Source organism: Pteronotus mesoamericanus, unplaced genomic scaffold, assembly GCF_021234165.1.
Source record: "Pteronotus mesoamericanus isolate MK-2021 breed Mesoamerican mustached bat unplaced genomic scaffold, CSHL_Meso_final scaffold_232, whole genome shotgun sequence".
In the NCBI taxonomy this organism is placed as follows: Eukaryota; Metazoa; Chordata; class Mammalia; order Chiroptera; family Mormoopidae; genus Pteronotus; species Pteronotus mesoamericanus.
The window spans coordinates 14520945-14545076 of record NW_026555311.1 but is presented as its reverse complement, the minus strand read 5'-3'; the positions used below and the strand labels follow the sequence as shown (position 1 = coordinate 14545076).

Below are 24132 nucleotides of genomic sequence, written 5' to 3'. Positions count from 1 at the left end.
GATATAAAGCAAAGCATAGGAAATACTGAAGTAACTACATATAGTGCCAGGTAGGTTACCTGACAGGTCAGGGAAGGTGGAAGGGGGGACTACTTTGTAAAGTATGTGACTGCCTAACCACCATGCTATACACCTGAAATTCCTACTAAATAATATTGAATGTAAACTATAATTCAAAAAAAAAATTCTTGACAAACTCTAAACTTCACTCTACTCAAATATACAGGGCCTGGCACAAATAATGTCCCTGTTTAATTACAAAATCATAAGCATGTAATTCTGTAACATAACAATAGCATACTCAAGCACAGCATATATGACATTTTAGGTGAAATGTTCAAATTGCTGTCCATCTTATGCAACACATTCACATACCCTACCAACCACACTCAAGCAAGCTTATGCTAAACCTAGTAATGCTAATTTAATTTTTTTTTCAATCGACAAAGCATTTCCCATAACAAAGTTTGTGGCAAGATTTCTTAATGAATACCTGAATGGTCCAATCTTTATAATAAACATATATATGAAATCACCAATTAAGCATACCTTAAAAAGTGAGTAGTCACAGCCAGGCATTAAATTACTAGACAACTGGATATGGTTGTACAGACTAGGTAAAAGAAAAGGACAATTAAACACACAGAATATGTAATGCAAAGTTTATGTGCTTACCGTAACCTTTCGAAAATACAGTAAAAATAAAGAAAAAGGTTTATGTTTACTCTTTTTTCTATGGATGCAATTTCTGAAATGGACCAAAAAGATCTTAATAAGTTAGTTGAAGAATCAATGCCTGATGATTTAAGAAAGTATTTTTAATAATTTTATTCTGACAAAATTTGATGTATTAGTTAACACGGTGCATACATATGTATATATAAGAAACTGAGAATAGAGGTGTGAAGTTGCTTTAAGTAGATGAAAAAATTTACAAGGCTAATGAGCAGTTTTAGACACACAATAAGACAAATCAAGGAAAAAGCAAGATAACTTCTTGACCATCACAATGCTTTGTATGACTGAAATAAGCCAACATTACTATCCTTGAAGACATCCAAGAGAACAGAGCAATGGTTCCCAAATACCAGACTGTTCCTAGTCAGTAAGCATAATAATCATTTGGAGAGCTTTAAAATACAAACAAAAACACCAGTTCCAGCCCTACTCCTTAGGATTTTAAACCTTTAATATTGGGTGGACCCTGGAATCTGTATATCTAAAATATTCCCAACATATAAATGTAACAGAATAACATTTGGGACAACTAAGATATCCACTAGCCTGAGGGTAGAAGGCTAAATTATTTGCTCTCCTGAAGTCTTTTACAACAAATTGTTATAACATTGGCAGCAGAGTAAAAATGTTTTGCCTGTCTCCAATACATGACGCAGTAGATAGACCAGGATGATAGTTACTTATCTTTAGTCAGATTCTCTTTGTGTTATATTAACCTAGTTAGGAATATTTCAAGCACAGTTTTCAGAAAGAGTCTCACCACCCTTCGAATAACATTCCACAGGACAAACCGGCAAACCCAATTTGGGTAAGACAGTGTAAGACCAAGTAAGGTTTCTTAAGTCATTGTACCTAATGATCATTTTTCCTGAATTATATACATTATCACTGACAGTTTCCACTAGACAACAAAAGAGGCCTGGATACTAACAGTTTACTATAAAATTAGCCACCACTATTTTTATAAAAGTAATGGATAGTGTGGAAGTGATCTTCAAGGTCATTCAAGGTAGAAAAAGGTCTCCTTTCTCCTTCATGGTGCTAAAAGATCTCAGTATTAAGTTTATAATCAGAATTTGTAATGGCACATTTAAACAGAATCCCAACACTACTAACAGACTAAATAAATCTGAAAGGACTGATTTGTTGTTTACCACTAATTTGCTAGAAAAAAGAGATAAGGAAGTAACTTAGATATAGAAAGCTGAATTCCTTCATATCTTGAAATTATGGTATAAAAATCTACTATGCAACAACATTGCTTACACATAACTAAAGTGTGGGGCCATGTTCTAATCAGAAACACACTATGTATACTGGTGAAATCTCAAAATTCTTATAACAAGAAATCCCAGATGTTACACTGAAAATAATTTGCAGAAATGAAGGTGTAACAAAAGCTCTGGAATACCCAAGTATGTGGCAAATGTATCCAGGCAACCAAGAAAGGGAAAAGTCCTAACAAGTTCTCAAAAGTTCTAGGGGTAATAAAGCAAAGGATCTCTCAGGAATAAAGCACATGTTGGGCTAAACGATGACAAGACTGATGCTTTCTAAAACTCATGAGGAATAACCACCAACTGACATAGCTGGGAGGAGATAAACAAACAAAAAGGTAGTTCTATAGATGAATACTTACTATCTTTTCACTTTAACATTCGTTTTGTAACTGTGACATAAAATTAAAAATTACATACTAATAAAATAACACACATCCTGAAATGAATGGGTTACTTACGCCCAAAAATCTTCAACAGTATCAAACTCAGAGATCAGCCGAAGGTTTGCTTGCCAAGTTTTGCTTTTATCATTTTTAAAAAACCAGAGTGCCCATCTAAAAATAAAAAGTTGGTGTCAAAAAAGATGGCAATTTTACATCCATGTTCACTGCAGCATTATTCAAAATAGCCAAAAAAAGGAAGCAACAGTGTGTCTATTGATACATCAATAATAAACAAAATGTGGTAAAAAATATACAAGGTAATACTACTCTGCCTTAAAAAGGAAGGAAATTCTGACACTTGCTACAAAATGAATAAACCATGAGGACATTAATTAAAATAAGACAGTCAAAAACCACAAAGAGTGTATGATTCCATTTGTACCAGGTACCTAGAGTAGTCAGATTCACAGAAACTTAGAAAGAATGGTGGTGCCAGGGGCCTAAGGAAAGGAAAATGAGGGATTGTTATTTCATGGGGTACAGATTTAGCTTTGCAAAATGAAGAGTTCAGGAGACTGGATGTACAACAGTATGGATGCACTTAATACTAATGAACTATACATTTAAAAGATGGTAAATTTTATGTTATGTATATTTTACTAAAAGTAAAAATAAATAATTTTAAATTGTAGTTGTTATAGTGGTAAATGAGTAGCTTTCTCTATTTCTTTTTAATTTAGAAGGCACAGATTTTGTGCCTAATACATAACAGATTCTCTGCTATACACAGGGGCCCACTGAAGTTCATTCCTCAGGGGAATTCACAAAAATTTATCAGAGCATTACAGTACGTTAACTGTTATATAATCTAGCGCAGTTACTTAAGAAAAACAGAGCAGAAGCATGTAACCTGAAAGAAAAGCGGGGACAGGAAAGCTAAGTCTTCCGAGAAACAAAAGGGTATATAAGCCAAGAGAAAGAAATGGGAGGTCTAGAAAGAAAGGAAATTATTAAATGAGTCTCCGTATACTCAGACACACATCTGGGAAAATAATAAAGGGATTTTTGCATAATGCCACCACAAGATATATTCTGCAATAATGTACACCAGCTTCTAGATATCTGTATATAGTTGTATAAAAAAGGTTTTTACTCCAATACTTTGAAAATAAACTCATGTTACATCAAATCTTAAATGTTATCATCCCAAGATAATTCATCTTTAGAATTATATTCACAGAACTACTATACCAAAGGTAACTCGAAAATGTTCTCATTGATAAAAATGTCCAAAAACAGGGTTTCTAAATAGAGGTATTTCATCAACTCTATGACTAATGCTTGATAACCTCAGACATAAAAAATAAGATACATTTTATCTATTTGTTAATTGTATTTGTCAACTATCAAAATCACAAAAAGCATAAGCAGAAAATCTATTAAACGCATGCATACTATTCAAGTAGTGTACTCTGAATTTCTCAAATTACTTTAGTCTTTCCTCAAAAATTAAAAATAGAATTACCATATGATCCAGCAACTCTACTTCCAGGTATTTATCCCTCCAAAATACTAAGGGATAAAGAAGTTCAAAAGGTACAAAATTCCAGTTATAAAATAAATAAATGAGATTTGATATACAACATGGTGACTCTAGTTAATAATAATGTATTGCATAATGAAAGTTGCTGAGCGTAGATCTTAAAAGTTTCATCATAAGAAAAAAAATTTGTGACTGTATGATCACAGATGCTAGTCAGACTTACTGTTGTGATCTTTTCACAATATATACAAAATATTAAATTATTATATTGCATACCCGAAACTGATATATTAATATTTTAGGTCAATTATACCTCAATTTAAAATATCATAAATAATAAAATTAGTTCAGCTCTGGCTGGTGTGGCTCAGTAAATTGAGTGCCAGCCTGTGACCCAAAGGATCATGAGATTGATTGCTAGTCATGGGCACATGCCTGGGTTGTAGGCCAGTCTCCAGTAGGGGACACGTGAGAGGCAACCACACATTGATGTTTCTTTCCCTTTCTTCCTCCCTTTCCCTCTCTCTAAAAATAAATAAATAAATTATTTTTAAAAATAAAATAAATTCAGTCGAATGTTCTTTCTTTTGGAAAATTTGGAAAACACTAAGTACTTATCAACAAGGAATTTATTTTACTTTAAATCCTCGCCTGAGGATATGTTTATTGATTTTAGAGAAAGATAAATATCTATGAAAGAAAGAAACATCAATCAGGTGCCTCCCATACAAGCTCCAACCAGGGATAAAACCCACAACCTAGGTATATGCCAACCAGGGATTGAACCTACAACCTTTCTGGTGTACAGGACAATGCTCCAACCAATTGAGCCACCCAGCCAGGGCTCAACAAGGAAATTTTTAAATCAGTTGTTTTCAAAGAGTGGTTTGCCAACCCCTAGGAGACTCCAAGATTCTTTTAGGAGCTCTGGTGGGTTAAAGTACTTTCATAATAATGTGAAGACATTATTTTTATTTTTCACTGTATTGATATTTGCACTAATGGTGCAAAAGCAATGGTGGGTAAATGAGCTGGTTCCTTAGCAAGAATAATACAGTGGTACGAAACTGTATCTTTTATTACCACCACTTCTCACAGTAACACTGTCAGTTTTAAGAATGCCACTGAAGCAGTAAAAATTATTGGTTTCATTAAATTTCAATCTGTGTACGTCCTTTTCATATTGTGTACAAAAAACACATCTACTGCATACCAAAATACAATTCTTAGACAAATGAATTGTGATGTGAACTAAACACTGTTTTCGTGGAACACCATTTTAACTTGAAAAAATGGCTGATAAACCATGTTTTTTTTCCTAAAAAATAAACAGGGTGAGCCCATCGGTTAAAATCTGAGCTTTCAGGAGAAAATCAGAATTTTGGAAAGCCTGTGTGTGCCACTGTACACTTCTGATGAGTTTAGCAGTGATATGTTATTGTTTTAATACTATATAATAAAAAGTGTCAATATCTAGAAGATTGCATAACTCATTAACACTAATACTTTACAAATGACCACTGTGTTGCAAAATAATGTATGGGTAAAACAATCCATTCCAAATATAAGACAGACCAATGTATTTTAATCTAAAAAGTACAGAAAGTTCTTGAATATGGTTTCAGATTCCCCACTGCAACTAACCTATGAGAAACCTAGTACCAAAGGAGAATATTCGTAATTATTTTAAAAGGCTATTAAAAATCTTCCTCCTTGCTCCGGCTGGGTGGGCTGGTTGGCTTGTAGGTTGGAGCATCATCTATCTGATACACCAAAAAATTGAGGGTTTGATCCCCCGCCAGGGTGCATACAGGAGGCAACTGATCAATGTTTCTCTCTAAAAACAATAAACATAGCCTTCAGTGAGGAATTAAAAAAAAAAAAAATCCTCCCTTTTCCAACCACCTATGTTTATGAGGTCATATTTTCTTATACTTTGTCTGAAACAACTTATGTCATTATCTCCACAGCCTGAATGCAGAAGCAGGTATGAAAATCTAGCTAACTTGTAACTCAGGGACTTAAAAGCAAAATAAACTCTGCAATATTTATAAAAATAATGAGAAAACTACCAAAATGTGAACCATAACGCATCTCAAGAATATTTTTTCAAATGATATTTATCATTTTACACAGTAAGTACAATTTATAAAGAAACTGAAATCTTCAAAGACCTCATTTAGGATTTAAACAGTCTGTTTACCAATGAGGCCACTTTTAGAAATCTCTTCTTAAACTTCATCCAAGCTGTGAGGAATATATATACCTTGTTAACTTCTTCCCACAGTAATAGCAACATTAAAGCACATACAGCTAGAAGGCATAGAGAGCTAGCTTTTTAAAGATACCAATGAAAGATGAAAAAATAAGAGTTTCGATGCTACCGTGAGGGTGTAGTATATGAAATTCCTGCTAATCAATATTTCCACTTAATATCTTTGGTACAGTGCTTTCCTAAGGAAGGGTTTTTCCCCTTATGGACTACTGATTTGACAGTCGACAATCCCTATTGTCTAAAGAATGGATATGTGTTCCTCACTGAAGAATACACAAAACCACAGGTCTCCTATGAAAAACACATAGAACATGTTTGGACTATTATTTCAACGATTACTTCCATGATCATGAAGAAATGATAAAAAAAAAAATTCAGACCAAAAAGAGAAAATATATTTTTTAGATAAATAAAATTAAGTTATAGCCAAGCTTATGGGATCTTTCAAATAAGCAAAGAAAAAGTGAAGGGGAATCAAAAGCCCTGAAATACTTAAATATCATCAGAAGTCAATTCCAATTTACTTTCCTCCAGATTCTTATAACCTTTGTATGTTACCATTTTGTTCCCACCATCAACTCTCAGTGAATTCGTGTTAATTTTCACTGTATAAACATGAAAGACAATAAAGTAAAAACCTAAACGTATGGGGAAGAGGTGGGGCAGACTTGGAAAACCATGCAATGAATTACTGCTCAACTACTATACTGTAACTATGAAAACTTTAATTCACCTTAAGGTCTCCTAACTTGTCTTGAATATGAACCAATCAACAACCTTCAGCCTCTTAAATCCCCTCGCTCTTCCTTTTCTCCTTCATAGCCAATTTGAAAGTGTCTATTCTTGCTCTATGTATTTTTTATATTCTATTCACTCTTCAAACTACTTCCACTTTTTCCATCATCTACACTCTACTAAACTTTCTCCTCCTCCGTTAGCAAACACTTTTTATTGTTCAATCCAACTGGCATTTTGAGACTTTTTAATTGTTCAAAACAATGAATATTTGACCTTTTTATATATTTATAATTTATATAGTTTCTACGTCTGTATCCTTCATGGTATTCACCGTCAAAAAAAGAGAAAAGAAAAAGAAAAATCCAATTGCTGATATCAAAGCTTCTGTCCTGAATCAAATTCCCTTCTTAAAAGAATTTTTTTATTACTGTGGTTTCAATTACCACCATCAATTACTGATGAACTTCAAACCAATTTCTCAACCAGTTCTTTCTGAGCTCAGGATTCATACATAAAAATGCTTACTGGACATGGATCATCCAAGTAAAAATGGAATCCTCAACTTGCCATATCTAAAACTAGTCTTATCTAACTTGTCCCTCCCAACCTGTCCTATTCACCATTTACCTTGTTGATTAATCAAAAAACTATGTGTCTGCAAACTTACCTGTTCTGTAAAGGATGTTTAATATAGTGTTCTGGGTTAGCAACCTCCTGGTTAGATTCTGTTTTCTCTTCCTCTGTAGATGGGGGATTAGGAGTAGGGGTGGTTTCCTAGTGGAAAATAATAAAACAGTATTTAAAAATTCTTAATATATCTTAGACAGCAATACTCTAAATAAACTTGAACTAATAGTACCAATATTATCTGTTAAAGAAGAAATTTCAGCCCTGGCCAGCGTGGCTTGGGTGGCTGGAACACTGTCCCATAAACTGAAAGGTCACACATTCGATTCCTGGTCAGGGCACATGACTGGGTTGCAGGTTTAGTCCCCTGGTCGGGGTATGTAAAAGAGGCAACCAACCAGTCAGTGTTCTCTCGCATGGATGTTTTTCTCCCTCTCTCCCTCCCCTACTCTCTCTCTAAAAATCAATACTCATGTCCTCCAACAGGTGAAAATAAAATAAAAAATAAATTACAAAAACATTTCATAAAAGAGACCAGAGACCAACCTCTTAGGAAAACTCCACACTCTTCATGCTAGCGTATCTTCATTAAGAGAAAAGGGTTCTCAAATTAAAAAACATAACAATACTATATATAGTTATCTTCCACTATCAAAGATTGTTAGAAACCATGCAAAAAACTGGGAAAATAAGCTACCTTTCTTAACATACCATTATATGAAAGTACTGTATATGAAAACGAAAATGAGGAGGGACAAAAATACAACTGAAGTGTGGAGAGTATAACTTTATTACAAAAATCAAAAAAGTTTCATAAAATGACTGAGCCAATACTACACATGAAGGCCTTTGCCTTCACGTCACACTGTCATGATATACAGTAACTTAAAAGTTCAGCAATTTCTGTCATTTCCACTGGTACTATGCAGAAAAGCTGAACATTGGCTTGAACTCAAATTTTCTTCTATGTTAGACATAATTAATACTGTCATCTAATGTGAGAAAAGAAAGGAGCCTGAGGATAATGGGTGTTTTCCACATTGCTTCATGTATCACTATCATAAATTAGGGTCAACAAAACAGAGGGCCAAGGAAGGTCACCAGATGCTAATATCAAAAAAGGGAGGGTGCGACAAGAGTTTGCGTGTCAGATTTAAAAGGCAGCAAAGCAACAAACGTAGGTTCACATTACCAAGATTATGTAAATCAGAGATGTAGGATCTAGAAGATCTCAGAGTAGACTAGTAAGTACTTACTTTACAAAATACATTTTTCTTATCAAGATGGCACATCCAGGAACTACTTTCTACTAGGCTAAAGTCACTGACAGCAGGGCTCTGCCTTGATTTTGCTCACAATTGTAATGCCAATGAACACAGTGCTACCTACAACCCAATTGGAACTTACAGGCTTGATTACTTAACTGGACAAATTTAAATGTTTACAGAGTAATCAAGACCCTAAAGTTTACTGAGTTGTCAATGCCTTCAAATCACCAAGTTTCTACCAGTATTTCCTCATCACAGTCAACTTAAGTCTTCCCACAGATGATAATTACCAACTGCCATTCCTTACCCCACTTGAGTAAAATTAATGATAGTCTCCACACAGAGACGGCTTCAAAAGAGAAAATAGGAAAGAGTTAGGGACTGACAAAGCCTGTGAGCTTTGGGGGACAGGGTAAAAATGAGCTGCAGAGAACTGAGTCTCATAAATCTATCTTAAAGCCCCTCACAGGTCCTTGGTTGACTACTAAACTGGGGTGTTCAGAATGCAACTCTGGGTGGCCTAGCAGAGAACAACTGAGCCAAGACTTCAGAGGTTGAACATGATTACGAAGACCGAATTCAGATGTAGCCAGAATGAGTGGTTGGAAATCCTCAACTTTCAGATGAACTTGAAAGAGCATGCCCTAGAATCAGGTGACACAACATCTGCCTAACAAATTCTAAAACCAGTTCATTACAGGATCAAGGTAATCTACCTATAAATTAACTACCTTCAAGAACCAAACTCTACACTCTTCAAAGAACACATAATACACTCTATGACTATTATCTACAATACCTAGCAAACAATCAAATACTACTAAATATGCAAAAAAATGATTTTAAGAAACTAATCATGAAGGCATTAAATTGTCCATGGAAGTACACCCAGATATAATCCAGATGATGGGGTTGGCAAAGACTCATTGTAATAACAATTGCAAAAAACATTTATTGGCATTAGGTTAGCACATAATGTCTAAGATCCACAATATTCCTGATTTTTTTTTTTGCTTGATAGCTTCTCTTTATTTTTTTATCCATTTCTGAGATATAATTGACATAGAGCACTATATAAGCTTAAGGTGTACAGCATAGTGATTTGACTTACATATATTATAAAATTACTTCAATAATTTTAGCTAAAAACTATCAACTCATACAGATAGCAAAAAAAGAATCAAATAGACATTATGGAACTGCCAACTATGGTGTCAGAAATTAAGAGCTCACTGAATAACAACATACTGAACTCAGCTGAATGTAGGGTTGATGAAGTCAAAGACAAGCCAACAGAAAAATATTCAAACAAACCCAGAGCAGGGGAAAGGACAGATGGTAAGGAACAGGTGGAAGATGGCTAAAATGCTGAAAGACAAGAGGCAAGAAAATTGGACGGAAACAATAAAAATAAAACCAAAATTTACCAAATCTCATTAGAACCTCAAGTCACAGACAGAAAGCTTGGGGAACTCCAAGTAGTGTAAACACAAATAAAACTACACCTGGGCACATAAGATTCAAACTATTGAAAACTAAAGATGAACAGATAGTATTAAAAGTAGTCAGGAGCCCTGAGTGGGGTGGCTTTGTGGGTTGGGCGTCATCCCACAAACTGAAAGATCGCTGGTTCCATTCCTGGTCAGGGTACATGCCTGGGTGGCAGACCAGGTCCCCAGATGGGAGTTTGCAAGAGGAAACCAATTAATGTCTGTCTCATACATTGATGTCTCTGGCCCTCTCTAAAAATAAATAATAAAATCTTTTTTTAAAAAGCAGTCAGGAGGAGAGAAAAGAAACATACATTACTTTCATAGGAAAAGTAAGAATAACAGCTAACTTCTCAATAGAAACTATGAAAGCCATAAGGCAACAGAATGACATATTATTGCTATAAAAAAAACTGTCAACTTAGAATTTGACCGAGGAAAAACATCCTTCAGAAATGGAGAAATACAGACTCATACAGACAGATAGACCCCTGACACACCCCACACACTGGAGGTCCAAGGAAAGAGAAACACCAAAGGAACGTCTTAAGGCTGGAGAAAAAATTCTAGATAGCAGCATGGAAGTACAAAAGAAAAAGAAAAACACTGGAAAGAGTAAATATGTAAGACTATTACCAGTGTAAAGGGGCAATAATAATGATGTTTTGCGGAGTTTAAGATAATAATGATGGATCTGCTAAAGGGATGGACATACAGGTTTACAATACTGGGTGTGTGAGTAAAAGCTATTCTTCCTCCCCAAGTTAAAAAATACTGTCACTTCTCTTACTAAATTAAAAGACAAATGATAAGAAAAAATTTACTTAAGTTCAAAATCCTCATTACAAGCTATAATTTCACAACATTTACTAAACATTTCACTCAGCAGCACATAAAAAACAGTGGATTAATTATAGCATGGGGTAGTTCCAAGTTTTACCGTACCCAAAATATCATCCTTCTTTTCTGTTATTCATTTGAATTTTCAAAATTAGGAGAATGATGGAAGACTAAGATTTATTAGAAGTCTCCAGACATACCGTAAGTAAAAGTAAGCAATAAATTCAGGGAAGAAAATATATCCAGTTTTTAAAATTTAAAAAAAAAAAAAGTGCTTTTGAATTAAAGGTCTACTTTAATTGGTGTTTTACTAAGAATTTTTAATTTTTCCTGTAACTAAAATAGCTACTCATCTTTAAATAAATGTGTGGATGTATGCATCAGTAAGATACCAATTTTAAATCTTTTAGTCTTCACTTTTAATATATAAATCTGCTACATTTTAGGACTGCTCTAAAACACTCTGAAAATGTTTATTAACCATAAAGAATTATCTTTTCAGTTATTTGAAACTTTATAATGCAAGCATAGTATTGATATTTCTCTTTAAGACTTTTATGTTACTATCTACAGTTTAATAGTCTCAGTTCAAGTTTTTAAACTATACAAATTTCTCACACCCTCTTACTAAAGCAAAAATGTTTTAATAGCCAACTGTTTCCAAGACAATAAAAAATACTGAACTACTCTGAAAATACTCATTCACATGGCACAGAGCAAATCTCCTAAGATTTAGAAATGATGACAAATTATGAAAACATTAAAATTAAAAACTGTATAAAAGGGCATTTTTTTCCCCTCAGAACAAGTTTTTTCTTTTAGGCCACATTTTTTAATGACCAAATCTACTTATTTGAACAATCCATTTATTTGTTTTGTTTTGTTTTGTTTTGTTTTGACTGATTTTAGAGAGCAAGGCAGGGAAAAAGCAACACTGATTCAGTGTTCCACTTATTTATGCATTCATAGGTTGTTTCATTTATTCTTTTTCTTTTCTTAAATATATTTTATTGATTATGCTGTTATAGTTGTCCTAATTTTCCCCCCTTGGTCCCCCTCCATCTGGTACTTTCTCTTCCCTCCAGCAATGCCCCCCCCACCCCAGTTCATGTCCATGGGTCATGAATGTAAGAGCTTTGGCTTCTCCATTTCCTATACTATTCTTGACATCCTCTCTATTTCTTTCCTACCAATTATGCTTCTTAATGCCTGTGCTTTTCCCCTCATTCTCCCTTTCCTCCCCTCAGCTGATAACTCTCCAAATGATCTCTCTATATCTATGTGCCCCAACCAGAGACCTAACCCACATCCTTGGTGCATTGGATTAAAGCTCCAATAACGTGAACTACCTGGTCAGGGCTCAATAATCCATTCTTTATTAGCAGAAATTTTAAACTAAAAAGCTTACTATCAACCATTCATCCTGTAAGTTTCTTGATTTCACAGTTACATTGTAAATGACTGCAAAGGAAAAAAAATTGTTAGAGACCGAAAAATGAGAAGACACGCCTAATCATAAAATCATTTTCTGTTCATTTATTTATTTTATCATTATAGAACCTCTTCAATTTAAATAATCAGGATGCCTTTTTTTCTTTCTTATTTTCAACTTAGATAAAACAAAACCAAAAATATGCAATAGGATATGATTTAAAACTTTCAGGCTAATTCTATGGGGGAGGTCCATTCTATGGGGAAAGTCCAATTCCTACACCCTTTGAATATATGGCAACATATACAATAAGAAATGTTTTCAAGAATGATACCCATACTATACTAAATTCTTTGATCAAAACATTATTAATAAACTACTAGCCAGATCAGAACAAAGAAATATTTTATTTTTAAAAGAACTATAACAAAAATGCTTTCCAGTCACTCCTCAGTTAAGCATAAGCCTCAATTAACTGTAACAAATTTCCAAGTTTTTCATTATTTGTCTTAACTTGCTAAGTACTTTAAATACAAATTGAATGACAATAAAGTATTTTAAAAGTGTATCTCCTCTTAAAATTCTTTGTAAGGCTACTAACTCCTGAGGTATCTAAAACAGGATAACCATTAAAAAAGTACAAGGGGACTATGTAATAACTTGAATCACCACACTTCACAACCTTCTCCCCAGAAGAGGTGTTTTCATGGAATATGTCTAAAATTGATTCAATCAGATATTTTCAATTATGTAAGAATGGGAAAGAAGTAAAGGATGTAAGATTACCATATGATCTTAGGAACTGAACATATATTTTACAAGCTTGTCATTTTTATGGTTGTTTTCTACAGAGCAGACAGTAAAATAATTTTATATTTACATTCAGTTGAAAACCAAGCTTGTTATTTTCATGGTTGTTTTCTACAGAGCACACAGTAAAATAATTTTATATTTACATTCAGTTGAAAACCAACTTCTTCACTGCCAAATCCCACAGTAATCCTCTACCTATTCTCTCAGTTTGGCGGCCTCCCACATAAGCAAATTTCACTGAAATATCCATATTTTACCAATATTTCTAGATTTAAAAATTATCCAGACAAAATGAGAAATGCTACTTTATAAGATACGACTACTCTCAAAGTAATTAAAGACTTTTTTACACAAAATACCATCTGCACTTTGAAAACCATTGTATACACATTTCAGATGGGTAAAGCTATGAGTTCCTGCAGTGTTTATCTAGATGGTAAGGCATCGGTGACACTGAAAGAGAGTTACTTGAAATGACACAATGGTAGGTTGGAGTGACACTGTAAGAGGTCTCAAAGGTCACACTAAAAGTGTACCTTTCATTCTGTGAGCAATGGAAGCCATTAACTAACAGGTCAAAGTGATTAAATGCGATGACAAGGAAATTGAAAAGACAACCAGTTTAAGTGCAAAAATATTAAACCTGGTTTTAGATTTGCTGAGCTTATGGGATCCAAATAAAACATGTACAGCATTATAATTTAATGGTCTTGGAGTTCAGTAGCTGACGTAGCAACAGAAGACAGTTGGAGGGAAGAAAAATGATGAACAAAGGTGGCACAAGTTTCACAATTAGCTGCAAAGAGTTTCAGGTAGCTTTTTACATTCTGCAAAAACCAACACGTGTATCAGACTTAATACTAACTTTGTGGGATAATCCTAACATCTTAAAGCTAGATAGTTCCCAAATCTAAGATCATTTCTGTGTGTTTTTTTAAATCTGACTAAAGTTCAGATTCTTCCTTTTTGCCATGTTCAAATTTACAATGCTTAAATTCCAAAACCATAGTTTCTTCCCCATGTTATGAACATTCAATGTCTCTTCCACCCTCAACCCAAAATACAAACTATCTCTTCCAGAAATAATGAGCCATCCCTTCAGGACACCCAATTTGTGTCTTCCATTACTTCACTGAACAACTGTGTTTACTCAGAACTTTCAGGATTTTTTCCAAAGGTTAAGACATCGCCTAAGCCTTAATTTGAAATACGCAAAAATAAATTGTTCTCCTAACACTAATAAAGATTTGAAACACTGGTTCAAAGTGGTTCACAGAATTTTGTGGGTTATAGTCTACAGCCAGGTTAAGTACAGAAATGGAAAATAAATACTTAGAAAACTCTCTAGTCATTTTACAGTACATAAATGTCTGTTGAAACTAATACCACATATTTTATATGCATTTCTTCATCTTTATCCTACTTTTACCATTTTCTAAAAACATTAGATTGGAAATAATTTAAAAATAAACTGGTTTTCTACCAGAGTATAGGAAGGACTTGTTTAGATCACGTACTCAGAGTGAAGGAATCTTAGTTTGGGTCACATACTCTTTAACACCAAGGTTGAAATCCCAGCTCTGCCATTCATAGAGGTAGAATTTGGGGAAAGTTCAACCTCGGAGCACCAAATAGTGGATAACAATATTATTGGTAACCCATTACCAGCAGCATTTTCTTATATCCCCCCTTCCTTACTTCATTATTTTTTAGTTAAATTGGAAAGACCATTGTGGTTTTAATAGAAATGTAAATGTTGAAAAAAGACTGCTGCAGTTCCTGACCCAACTTTCAGTAAATTGAAGGCACTATCTAAAGATATGAAATAATGAGCAGAACGGTAAGCAAAATAAGAATCGAAAAGGATGATAGCTTTCGTAATTTTTAAAGTGGTACACCAACTCTCAAACTTCATCCAAACTATGAGGTTTTTACTTAATAGGCAACATTTACTAAGCAGCAGCTATCAAGGAAGTTGCTACATATTTTTATATACATTATTTTAATATATTATATATTACCTCAATATATTCAGTCTTCACAGTTCTATTCTCTCCCCTCTTCAAATCTAAGTTTTGGGATATTAATATGTCCTAGCTGTATGCTACATTTAAATCCAGAACTGTCAGTCAGTGTTCAAAGCTAGAGTCACCATATACCCTAGTTTTACTTACAATTATCAGAGAACCTTCGTTCTCACAGAAGTACCCAGAGATGGATAGTAATTATACATTGCTACCAAGGTACATAGGCAGTATAACCCTACAGCATGGCTCTGTACCACAGCCAAAGGCTCAGCACCTTCACTATGTTGCAAGTACATGCCACTGCCAATAAACTAGGAAAAAAGGCACAAATGGTAGACCTCACCCTCCTCCAACACACACAACAATCCCACTACTAGGAAAAAACCAAGTAAATGTCAATGGTTAATTATATAGAGTTTATATTATTATGCAAGACAGTGTACTAAATGTCTACGTGAACAATTGTCTCAGAAACACATGTAAGTGTAAAATAAAAGCCTCTTTCATGAACACGAATAACTAACTCTGAGACAAATTTTTTTTAATACAAGTAAGACAGGTAAACAAACTTCATTATACTTTATTCTCCCAACTTCCAAGCATTCAGTCCCCAGGTCTCTTTTTAGCAAAGTATGTATTCCTCCCCCTCCCCCCCGCCACACCCTCCCATAAGTCAATCAGCATAATTAACTAACTAGTACAAGAACAACTGAAGTCTCATCACCTGCCTTCTAAGGAATAAAAAGATTTGCTGTGCACACTGAATACTACCCCAATCAATCAATTCTTTTGGTTTTTAGTCTTTAAATATATGTCCACAGTAAAGAAATACCAGCTAATCTTGTATTTCATCAGGAAAATGTGCCTGTGGATTTTGCAGGTCATCTTCCTAGTCTGTAACAAACAATTAAAATGGTAATCTTTGTGCCCTAAATTAAAAAGTTGAAGTGAATAGCATATAGAAATTTAGCAAAAAAGTTTAAAGTGCTGCTCATATGGAGAAATTTTTTTCATGCAAAGGACTGTGAGATCCCATGTATCAATTTTTATTCTAAAGACAAGATTCTTTAACCTTCAACTACTGTAAGATGACACCTAAACAAAAAATACTAGAAGCTGAGGTATAGAGGAAGGGGCTATGATGATTTGTACAAATTGGGCTGTCTAAAAATACTGCAAAATTCAGTTCGTAGATATTCAATCTACTAGATAACAAGAACCTAGTTAACTGACTGAAATAGATGACTAGCACTAGACTCTTGCGTAAGCAGGTTTGTTAAGTTTGTTACAATGGCCCCTATCTGGGCAGCTCAACTGAGTTAGAGCATCATCCCAATAAGCCAAGGTTGCAGGTTTGATCCTGGATCAGGGCACATGTAAGAAGCAACCAATCACCCTGGCTGGCCTGCGAACCAAAGGGTTGCTGATTCGATGCCCAGTGGGGGCACATGCCCGGGTTGCAGGCCAGGTCCCCTGTGTGGGGCGCAGGAGAGGCAACAATAGTTGATGTTTCTCTCCTCTTTCTCCCTCCCTCGCCCTCGGTCTAAAAATAATAAAGCCTTTCTTAAAAAAAAAAAAAAAAAAAAAAAAAAAAAAAGCAACCAATGAATGCACAAGTGGAACAACAAAACCAATGTTTCTCTCTCTTTCAAATCAATAATTTAAAAAGAGGAAAGTCTGTTGTACTGTAGCCAGAAGTTGACATTTCTAGATAGAAAGCAAGCTACTCTTAAAACCGCATTTTACTCATATTTAAAAAATCCCTACAAACTATACTTGAATTCTGATCTTGTAGAATATAATTTTACAACTTGAACTTATTAACTCTTAACTACTAGAAAAGCTTGTAAACATCTTGTACCTTTAAAATAAATGAATTCTTAAGGTAGCACTAGTATTATCAACCATATTATTCTGCACATCTATGTAGGTTAGGACAAAATTTCAAATTTCAAAAAGGAAAGTATGATCACAAAGACATAAGAAATAAACATGTGATGTTCTAGAATAGTAACAAGGCACACAAAAAACTTAAACGTCAACGCAACTTAAATCAAAGGCTACCAGAACACTCATATTTTAAATTAACTATGACTGGGATGCTTCCAGTGGGAAAATATGGCCCTGGACGTTCAGGACTCATGTGTGAGTATGGGATGGACAAGGGGGTGGGAGAGATGGATTCACTAAAAAAAAAAAATGAAAACAGTAGCCAGGGCTGCAGCACTGAGGCTGGAAGGTAAGGATAAAGACACTGCTGACCCTGGAGGTTCTACAGGAAGGTGTTAACTGGAAAAGGGTCACTTTTCATCCACGAAGATTAAGAAACAGAAGCTGATAATGAAGATGAAGTTGAACACAGACAATCAAAGTGATGCAGAAGCTAGCGTTGGAACTAACGCAGGCTGAAAAGATGCATGTTAAAATCCTTAACAAAAAAACTCTTAAAAGTAGACCTAGTATTCTGGTCAAAACAAAGAGCTGGAGAGGTGAGGGGTCGGGGGAGTTAAAGCAGGAGACTAGGGAAAAAAAAGAGAACAGCTTGATAAGAAGTAGGGATGGGAAAGACATGCAGAATCAAGCCAAATGTTGTCAAAGAAAAACAGAAAAGAATCATCAGAGAATTGCAATGATGGGTGTTGTACAACTATTCAATGCTGTTCAGAAGCATCAAAAGAATGTTGTTGAAAAAGTTACAGAAACTGGCAGCTCTATTAGAAAGCATGCTAAGTTGATTATAACCGTTTTCAAGAAAGAATTCATCGGTGTTCTAGAGGGATGGATTCAAGTACAAACAAGAAAAGTTCAGCAGGAAAAAACTCAAAAGCCAAACATACTGAAGTGAAAAAAGAGGGCCCACATTCACTGCTAGTAGGAATGTAAAATGCTACAGCCACTATGAAAAACAGTATGGAGGCTCCACAAAAAACTAAGAAGAGAGTGACTATATGATCCAGAAACCCCTCTTATGGGTATCTTACCCAAAGACTTTTAAAACATTTACTCACAAAGATACATGCACTTCTATGTTCATTCCAGCACTAGGCATGATGGCCCAAGACATGGAAACAAGTGAAATGTCCTTTGACAGATGATCAGATAAAAAAGGTGTGGTACATATATACAATAGAATACTAATCAACTATAAGAAAAAATTAAACACTACCCATTTTTACCAATATGAATGAATCTTTAAAATATCATGCTAAGTGAAATATGTCAGACAGAAAAAGTCAAGAACCACCACATTTGATACATTCAAATGTGGGATATAAAACTGAAAGCAACAAATGAAAAACAAGAAAAACAAAAACTCAAACACAAACAGTATGGTGGTTACCAGAGCAAAGGGAGTTGGGGGTTGGTAAAAGGTAACGGGGGTCAAAGGGTTTTTACTTTGCATGCTGGATACACAATGCAACATACAGATGAAGTATCATAGAACTGTATATTTGAAACCTACAATTTTATTAGCCAATGTTACCCCAATAAATTTAATTAAGAAAGAGAAGGCAGCTGCAGCCCAGGATGAACAAGCATATGTGATATGATGGGAGCATCGAGGAAAGACTGGGACAAATTAAGAGATGGACCAGACAACAGCAGACCAGGATATACAGTGACTATGACACACATAAAGCTATATGGGAAGCACAATGTACATCATTTTACGTTTCCTGGAAAAGTACTTCATGCTCTGAAAGTTGGGGAATTATAAAGGTAATGCTTTTAAGAAAGACTTTTACTATCACCAACTTTGATGTTTCCCCTTTCACATAAATTTTGTTAAAATTACTTTTCAAACTCTGCATATGCATTTTGTCATGATAATTACAGATTTACACATTGGTCAGATACTGGTATTTTGTCTCAATGTCAACAGTGTTACCAACATTTCTAGAAACACACTATTCTTAATTAAAATGAACCCCTTTAAGTTAAAAAGTAAGTTTAAAAGAAAAAACTGGAAAAGTTTATATATAAGTTTAACAGTATACAAAAATAAAAAGTACTTAAAAATATATCAACGATGCCCTGGCCAGGTTGGTTGTAGCATCATCTTGTGCACCAAAAGGTTGCGGGTTTAATCCCTGTCGGGGCACATACAAGTGGCAAAAAAAATATAAATCACTGTTTCTCTCTCTCTAAAATCAATAAACATATCCTCGAGTGAAAAGAATATATATTAATAACACTAAAATGACTTTAAGACAAGCATTTACATTGCACAAAATTATACTGGTTCTAGAAACATGGTAATTTCTACTTCAATTTCTCTTTAAAGCTTTATAATTTGAAAGGCAAATATTTTAATAAATTCAACTATTGCTTCTAAGTTTCTTTCAAAACTTTGAAAAGCATAAGCAAAACTTAGTATTAAATGTTAGTTTAAAAAATCAATTTTACATGTCACAGTTAAACAAGCAGCTGAATTCTTTCTAAAATTGTTAGTTTTTTAAAGTTCCATGATGTTAAAAGTTAAAGGTTAAAATTTTTATGTAAACTAGTTTTAGTAAGAAAAACTATCTTTTTATACTCCAAGTATTTAAATCACCTTTCAAAAGAAACTAACCTGTATTTCTTAAAAAAGTTAGAAAAAAGAACAAAAAGAGACAAAAACAAAGTTATATATAAAAATAAAAAGTTAGAAAACCAGTTTCACTGTTTCCAGTGTCTCCAGGTTTACATAGTAGGTTATATTCTACTTACTCAGCTAAGTTAATGAACTACCAAGCTTCCAATATAAATGATCCATATAAACCTTTCCATAGTTATTTCTTTAACCCAGTAAATACACTAAATTTTTGTTTTCTTCAAAGAAATTGTCAGGACACTTTTATATTTTATATTAGTAATATATATACACACATACATACATACAACCAAAAGGTCATGTAAATTATGGTGATCATGATATTGGCATTAAATGTGATGTTTGGGAAAATATTTTAAAATGCTAATGTAAATGTGGGAAAAAAGTAGATTTTTTATATATATATATTTATAAACTATATAAAAAATGAGCATCTTTAGTTTTGCAGGGAAAGGACACACTTTATTTTTAATTTAAGATGTCCTAAATATATTGTGGTCCATCCAATAAAATATTATTCTATACTAAAAAGAAATGAGGTATCATGCTATGAAAAGACACAGAGGTCCTGACTAGTGTGGCTCAGTGGGTTGCAAATCCTCCCACAAACCAAAAATTGCCAGTTTGATTCCTGGTCAGGGCACAGGAAAGGTCCCCAGTTGGGGGCATGCAAAAGGCAACCAACTGATGTTTCTCTCCCTTTCTCCCTCCCTTCTTCCTCTCTCAAAAAATAAAATCTTAAAAAAAAAAAAAAAGCCACAGAGGACCCTTAAATCCATATTCCTAAATTTAAGAAAACAACCTGAAAAGGCTATTAACTATCATTCCAACTATATGACATTCTGGGAAAAACAACAGTATGAAGATAGTAAAAGGATTACTGGTTGCCAGGGGTTATAAGGAATGAATCAGCAGAGACAGAGGAATTTTAGGCAGTGAAACTACTCTACAAATGTATGATACTATAATGATAAGTGCATGCCATTATACACTTGTCCAAATTCACAGAATTCTTTTTCTGTACATTAACAGAAAAGAATGTACAAAAGTGAATCGTAATGTAAACTACTGACTTGGAGCAATAATGATGTGTCAAAATAGGTTCGTCTAGTGTTAACAAATGTACCACTTGGGTGTGGGATATTGATAGTAGGGAAGGCTATGTGTGTGTGGGGCAGAAGGTATACAGGAAAATACCCTCCTGCACCTTCTTCTCAATTTTGTACTGAAACTAAAGCTGACCTAAAAAATAAAGTCCATTTAAAAGGAAAAGAAAAAGGCACAAGAAGGGATACAGTGAGAAAGAAATAATCCCCAAACAGGTAAAGCAAAGTATTGCCATAGGACACCGAGCTGTTGAAATGACTAATAATTTTTATTTTCCTCATACTAATCTCTATGTTTCAAATTTATTATAAAAAGATTATTCTGAAGCCCAAATACATACTTGAGTCTATTTCTGGACTGCTCAGTCCGTTCCCGTGAGGTGTCAGTCCCCATGCAACAATATTATATTTTTAAAAGTTACCTTTGCTCAATAATGTTTTTTCTCAATGTAGAGCAAGTTCCCCACTGCCCCTTAGCTCTTCCTGTTCAGAAACTCATTGCCAATGCTCATTTGTTTATTCTTTCAAATAAACTTCACAATGATTTTATAAAGCAGGGGCTTGCAAACTTTTTCTATAAAGGGCCAGAGAGCAAATATTTTAGGCTGGTCTTCTTTCTATCACCTATTCTTTTGTTTTATAACCCTTTACACAAAAGTAGCCCTAAGGTCAGCTTGTGGAATCCAGCTTTAAATGTAGTTCCCTACCCACCTGCAAAGATTTTGGAATTTTGATTCAGTTCGTACTAGATTTAGGTAATTCAGGAAAAAAAAAAAAAAATCCTTCCAGTAATAAAATCTTTTTCAAAAGCAAATTATGTTCTTCATGAATTAAAGTCCTCCAATGTATTCCTCAGTAGAGTTGTATACCTTTTATGGATTCTGCAAATTACTTGTTAGCTATATGAGTATGATTCCTGGACACATGAGGACACTAGCACTTGGGTTTATGAAAGTTGCAAATTGCTTGCTAAATTTGCTATTCCTGGCCAATTTCCAGTCAAGATGGCCGCACAGTTAAACATGGCTCGTCTCCTCACACAACCACATCGAAACTACAACTAAAATGCAAAAAACCACTCAGAAATGTCAGAAATGAAGTTGAATGAAGGTCTGACAACTACAGAATTAAAGAAAACACATCTATTCAGACTAGTAGGAGGAGCAGAGAAGTGGAACAGGCTGGTTCCACATCCACGTGTGGTGGATAAAAATTCAGGATGGGTCTGTCAGGAGCAAGGAGTCCCAGCCCCACACCAAGCCCCCCCAGCCCAGGATTCCAGTTCCAGTCCCCAGAACTTCTGGTTTGCAAACACTAGTAGGGATTGAGTCAGTAGAAGAAACTGCTGGAGTCTTGAACAATTCCTCTTAAAGAACCCACATACGGACTCATCACCAAGGCTCTCTCCCTCTGAGCTCCAGCTCCAGGATAGCAGCTTGAAAGGCACCAGTGATCAAAGGTACAGGGAGAGAGTGAAGTGTCTGGCACCAGGGCAAGAGCTGGGGGGACAGCTTTATTCCAGACAAAAAAGCGGGCAGAGGCCACTGTCCCTTTTCTGAACTCTATCCCCACAGAGCCACAGAGCCAGCACACTGCTGTCCTATCTGAGACCCCATCAACATGACTAAAACTGTTTGCACCTCACTCTGGAGAACCTCAGAAACAGCCCCGCCCAAGCTGTATTTCCATATGAATGGCTGCTCTTGGCTCAGGCTTCACAACTTCCTAAATCCTCTCAAACAAGAGCTAGCCTTAGTGAGCTCCCAGCCTCTGTACCTCTTGCTAAGTGGCCCCAGACCTGGCACTAGCAGAGCCAGCCTAGATTCACAGCTTGGCTTTGCCTGAGAATCTGCAAGCCCTGCACAAGGAGCAGTCATCGCAGATTGTTTTATAGCTCAGGCAGGGTGGTCCTGAACAAAATACAAGTAGGAGCTGACCTTGGTCTGCATCACCCAGGAAATCCCAGAGCCCATGCACCCAGCGGACAGCTACACACCACATCAGAGCACCACCATCCTGCTCGTACAGAGCTAATCCTCCACAAAGGACCAAGATTGGTGGTCAATGCAATGGTAAGGGACAGTCCTTGCAGCTGACTGGCCTGGGTAAATCCCTCCCATTGACATGCGAACAGCAATCAAGGCTCAATGACAGGAGGAGTGTAATCAGCACACATGAGAGCACACATCAAGTGTCCAGCTTGGGTGATAGGGAAGGCTGTTACCACTGGACCCTACAGGACACCAACTATATTAAACGCCACACTACCAAGACAGAGAGTCATAGCAGTTCTACCTAATATATAAACAAATACAGGAAGACTGCCAAAACAAGGAGACAAAGAAACATGGCCCAAATGAAAGAACAGATCAAACTCCAGAAAAAGAACTAAATAAAATGGAGATAAGCAATTTATCATATGCAGAGTTCAAAAGACTGGTTATAAGGATGCTCAAGAAACTTAGTGAAGACCTCGAAAGCATAAAAAAGGTCCAGTCAGAAATGAAGGATACACTAATCGAAATAAAGAACAATTTACAGGGAAACAACAGTGCACTGGAGGAAGCTGAGACTCAATGATTTGGGACACGAGGAAGCAAAAAACAACCAATCAGAACAACAAGAAGAAAAAAGTATCCAAAAAAAGGAGGATAGTGTAAGCAACCTCTGGGACAACTTCAAGTGGTCCAACATTCACATCATATGGATGCCAGAAGGAGAAGAAAAAGAACAAAAAATTGGAAATCTATTTGAAAAAATAATGAAAGAAAAATTCCCTAACTTGGTGAAGGAAATAGGCATGCAAGTCCAGGAAGCACAGAGTCCCAAACAAGATACATGCAAAGAGGCCCACTCCATGACAAATCATAATTAAAATGCCAAAGGTTAAAGATAAGGAATCTTACAAGCAGCTAGAGGAAAAGAGTTAGTTACCTACAAGGGAATTCCCATAAGACTGTCAGCTGATTTCTCAAAAG

At 35.1% G+C, this 24132-nt stretch overlaps 1 protein-coding gene and 1 pseudogene across 1 annotated transcript in view; one reads left to right on the top strand and one right to left on the bottom strand.

Annotated features, from left to right (window-relative positions):
• EIF4E (eukaryotic translation initiation factor 4E) overlaps positions 1-24132 on the bottom strand; it is a 41597-nt gene that overhangs the window by 6654 nt on the left and 10811 nt on the right. The window contains exons 2-4 of the mRNA XM_054591704.1: positions 7625-7731; positions 2477-2572; positions 550-613 (exon numbers count right to left, since the gene is read on the bottom strand). Coding sequence (XP_054447679.1) covers positions 550-613; positions 2477-2572; positions 7625-7731 — 267 coding nt within the window. The remainder of the gene's footprint in view (positions 1-549; positions 614-2476; positions 2573-7624; positions 7732-24132) is intronic.
• Positions 17801-19172, top strand: LOC129085215 (RRP15-like protein; annotated as a pseudogene).